Consider the following 3928-nt stretch of genomic DNA (forward strand, 5'->3'; position numbering starts at 1 on the left):
GGGGGGTGGGTTTGGCCTTGCTATGCTCGTGGCTTGTAACTGTGGTAATTCTCTTCCCTTGGATACGGGATCGCTTTCTCCCAGCACTCCAGCCGGACTCGCGTGCCCAGAGGAACTCTTTTCTGCCTCCGCATCTGTCCCTCCTGCATCCATGTGGCCTGACCCTCCAGTTTTCTGAGTCCTCTCGCGCCTTTTCTATTTCCACTACTGTATGTTTTTCTATTTCAGAGTCTCCTCATGCTCATGGACAGTCCCCTGAATCGGGCTGGTCTGCTACAGGTTTATATCCATACCCAGAAGAATGTTCTAATCGAAGTCAATCCCCAAACCAGAATCCCAAGAACTTTTGATCGATTCTGTGGTCTTATGGGTAAGTGATTCAAACTTTGTATCAGCCAGAAAATAATGCAGGAAGGGGGTTAGGAGTGGAAGAATTTTGGGAAGAGTCAAAAAGTTGCACTAATCTTAAAAAGCTGAAAGTGAGAAGAGAGCAGAGAAATGTGTCTTTTTGTGAAATCCAGGATACCTAGTCCAACTCTGTGCTCCTTAGCACAGCGGGGAGTGCCTGCATGAGATACTGCTAGTAGCAAAATAACTCGTGGATCAGTATTTCTTAGGATTGCTTTAGACCATGCTGGGAACTCTAAAGATAGACTGTTTGTCTACTTTAGCTTTGATCACTAGGTAGAGGATAGGGTTTCTCTGGCTAAAGAGCAGATAGCTTAACTCATTTTCTTCTCTTGTCAGTTCAGTTGCTGCATAAGTTCAGCGTTCGAGCAGCTGATGGGCCTCAGAAGCTGCTGAAGGTAAAACATTGTTTGACACAACATTCCTCCTTTGCAGCTAGCAATGGAGGAGTGACTTTTTTGTTTTGTTTTGGTACAAACAATGGACTGCGGCTGTGGGGGAAGACCTCTTACCTCTGTGCCCCTATTAACTCTCTGCAGGTGATTAAAAACCCAGTCAGCGACCATCTCCCTGTGGGCTGTATGAAGATAGGTACCTCTTTTGCAGTTCCTAAAGTGTCAAACCTGCGTGATCTGGTTCCTGCAGCGGAGCCAGTTGCCATTGTTGTGGGAGCTTTTGCCCACGGTTCGGTAAGTGCGTGTATCCCTTACTTGAAATTGTAAAAATCTTTTTATCAGCATAGATTTCAGTCTTGTTCTGAGTATGGGGATTTTTTTTCCTTTGCTCTTTTTTTTGGCTTGGTCCCCTCCTGTCTTGCCCCCCTCCCCTCTTATTTTCCCTCAGGTTGGCTTGTCAAAAAAAGGCCCAATGCTGCGACACCTGGGACTCTTCTCCCTCCTAAGAGAGGGCATGCAGTTGTCCTGCTGTGTTTTATTGTGGCTGTGCTCAACCATGGAGAAGTAACGTGCCTCTCCAACTGATGGAGATGGGTCTAAGTGAAAACTTGCAGCTTCTTTTTTTTTTTTTCTCCTTTTTTTCCCTTTTCCCCCAGGTTAATGTTGACTACACAGAAAAGATGGTCTCCATCAGCAACTATCCCCTCTCTGCTGCCCTGACATGCGCTAAAATTACTACTGCCTTTGAGGAAGTCTGGGGAGTAGTATGAGCTGCTGCTGCTACTGCTGTCATGGTGGACTCCTATACAGTGACTCCAGATCCTGGAGTGGTGTGGACTTAGGAAGACTTAGGTGTGGACCTGGAAGACTTTGGGCTCCTGGAAGGGAAAAGGCTTCAATTTCATCCTTGTAGCTTCTGGAGCAATGAGACTTTAAATGGACTGCCCTGCTGACCCTTTTTCCTCCTATTAAAGGTCACTTTTGGTAAGAGTGCTTGTGTATTTTACTTTCTCATGTTTCATCCAGGAGCAGGCTCGATCCCTTTATAGCAGGGACTCTTGTCACAGAACTGAAATTCTTATCTGTGCCCTGCTCACCCTGCCGCTGAAGTTACTCAGTCCAGTAGAATCACCTTGCCTGGTGGTGTGTGACAGTTCACACTCCCACACTGAGGCACCCAAGAGGAAAGGAGCTGAAGCCAATATGAAAAAGACCAGGAGCAATTTTTATCTTGGCTGACAAACGTAGAAAAGTCAGAAGGTGGCTCCAGTCCCACACAGCGCCTGCCTTGAGTGTTTTACAATCATCTGGTATCAGCAGAGAGACATGAGTGTCCACTGGAGGGTGGCAGAGAGATAAGGCAACATACAGAAGGTGGAGGATCTGGAAGGAGGCTTACTCCGTTCCCCTCCTTTTGGGTCTGTGACCCTGTGCTTTCTCTTTCCCCCTCCTCAGGTTGACAAAAGTCATACTTCAGCACGGCAAACTTGGCAGGTGATGCTTTGCTTCTGGAGTGTTAAATCGACTCCTACAAATGCACAGGTGGTACAATCTGAAAAAGAGAAAAGTTTGGGTTGTTTTTTATGTTTGCCTTCGACCTTGGGATGCAACACTGCCACCCCAGTTCACCTCCCAGTCCAAGTGTGGGATTCTCTATGTACTATGGTCTTACCTTTTGGCTGTTACTCTGCTTTTTTTAGCTTTTCTTTTCGTGGCACAACTAATCTGCGAATGTAAGGCAACACAAATAATAAGGTGAAGAATAACACATGGCCGAGGAAATAGACAGACCTGTAAACCTGTAAAGAGAAAGGCAGGGTTCAGGATCAGCAAGCAGCTTTGCACCAAGAACATATGAGAAAGCAAGCACGGAGGGAAAAAGATGGGTTGTCTGTTTTGTGGCTACTAAATACCTTCATCCATTTGTCCCAGGTGAAAAGGCAAAATGGCACCAGAGAGTAGCCCATAAACATCCAGTGGTTAGCCTGCTGCAGCACGTAGAAGATGGGCTGCAAGGCAGTGATGGAGGCCAAAGTGCTTAGGGCAGGACTGTCCCGAACAAGGTTTATGGCCTAATGTAAAGACAAAACACAATTCTCAGTTGGATGTCCTGTGGCTATACGTGCAGGCTCTGGGGCCAGAGTATCCATCCAGCTGCGTTAAATGAATTTCCATAAGCAGTTAGTCTCAAACAGTAGCTAAGTACCCCATCCTGCTCATCCTGCTCAAAGTTTCAATTTAAAAAGAGAGTTTAAATATAGAGTATTGTTCTCTCAGGACTGGGAGATTTAGCAGAAGCATTCAGCTCGTGCTTGTCCTCCAGCCTTTCCAGCTGCCAAGCACTTCAGTTGCCCTCTACTCATATGCCAAGGTCTCCACTTTTCTTCCTGTCAGCTTCTCCAAGAGATTTATAGCTCACTCATGCAGAAGCCAGCAACCTACTGAACCCTTGAGAACAGAACCATGTCATGTTTGAACACCAATTCCAAAGTGAGCAGCTATTTTCCTTATTTAATCCAAGTAAAACCTTCATCATGGCCACTTCCAGGCTCACGGGGAAAGGCTAACACAGGCCACCCTGTTCTGGTCAGTCAGACAAAACGCACCTGTCTTTCAACGATGACTATCAGCAACTCCATTTGAAAGCACACCAGGTAGCCAGAGTGCAGCCCATGCCAAATGGCCAGGAAGAACAGGGCCAGTGCCTGTGACAGCAGTTTGTTACCCAGGAACTTCAGACGCTTGAAGATGTAGCTAGAACAGATAAGAAACAAACTTAAAGTGCTTCTAGTTTATTGTCTGTCCTCCCCTCTCCACGTCAGAAGTGCGGGACCCAGGGGACTGCATGCCTTTGCACACCCTGTGGTGACAGAAACAGCCAGACAGCTGCCCTTACCAGGGTAAAATGTACCTCAGCCCTTGTCTCAAAGAAATCCCAGCTAATGAGAAGTTGTTGATCCCACAAGGCCCACAGAAATGAAGGTGTTTTACAATTCAGTTGCATGTCCCAGCAAGTGCTGAACCAAAAACCCAGTGGAGTCATTGCACAGGGAGCACCAAGAGACATGATGCAAGAACTGGCTGTTGGAGCAGATCTGCGCTGGAGGGCCCGGCAGGCCGGCAGG

At 47.0% G+C, this 3928-nt stretch overlaps 2 protein-coding genes across 2 annotated transcripts in view; one reads left to right on the plus strand and one right to left on the minus strand.

Moving 5' to 3' along the window:
• Positions 1 to 230: 230 nt before the first annotated feature.
• Positions 231 to 1793, plus strand: EMG1 (EMG1 N1-specific pseudouridine methyltransferase). Its single transcript, XM_010163169.2, has 4 exons — positions 231 to 370; positions 748 to 806; positions 948 to 1097; positions 1460 to 1793. The coding sequence occupies exons 1-4, from the start codon at positions 238 to 240 to the stop codon at positions 1571 to 1573; spliced, it is 456 nt and encodes a 151-aa protein (XP_010161471.1). The 5' UTR covers positions 231 to 237; the 3' UTR covers positions 1574 to 1793.
• Positions 1794 to 2286: 493 nt separating this feature from the next.
• The window catches only part of LPCAT3 (lysophosphatidylcholine acyltransferase 3), a 5669-nt gene continuing 4027 nt past the window's right edge, over positions 2287 to 3928 (minus strand). The window contains exons 9-12 of the mRNA XM_010163170.2: positions 3410 to 3557; positions 2717 to 2875; positions 2476 to 2602; positions 2287 to 2355 (exon numbers count right to left, since the gene is read on the minus strand). Of these exons, the coding sequence (XP_010161472.2) occupies positions 2486 to 2602; positions 2717 to 2875; positions 3410 to 3557 (424 nt within the window). The 3' untranslated portion in view covers positions 2287 to 2355; positions 2476 to 2485. The remainder of the gene's footprint in view (positions 2356 to 2475; positions 2603 to 2716; positions 2876 to 3409; positions 3558 to 3928) is intronic.

The sequence above is a fragment of the Antrostomus carolinensis genome, unplaced genomic scaffold (assembly GCF_000700745.2).
Source record: "Antrostomus carolinensis isolate BGI_N321 unplaced genomic scaffold, ASM70074v2 scaffold25162, whole genome shotgun sequence".
In the NCBI taxonomy this organism is placed as follows: domain Eukaryota; kingdom Metazoa; phylum Chordata; class Aves; order Caprimulgiformes; family Caprimulgidae; genus Antrostomus; species Antrostomus carolinensis.

What these genes read in the sequence shown, in the direction of transcription:
- EMG1 (XM_010163169.2), top strand. Translation starts at nt 238, where the DNA reads ATGCTCATGGACAGTCCCCTGAATCGGGCTGGTCTGCTACAGGTTTAT. An exon ending in TCGATTCTGTGGTCTTATGG is followed by an intron (nt 371 to 747) that starts GTAAGTGATTCA and finishes TTCTCTTGTCAG; the next exon opens with TTCAGTTGCTGCATAAGTTC. An exon ending in GAGCTTTTGCCCACGGTTCG is followed by an intron (nt 1,098 to 1,459) that starts GTAAGTGCGTGT and finishes CTTTTCCCCCAG; the next exon opens with GTTAATGTTGACTACACAGA.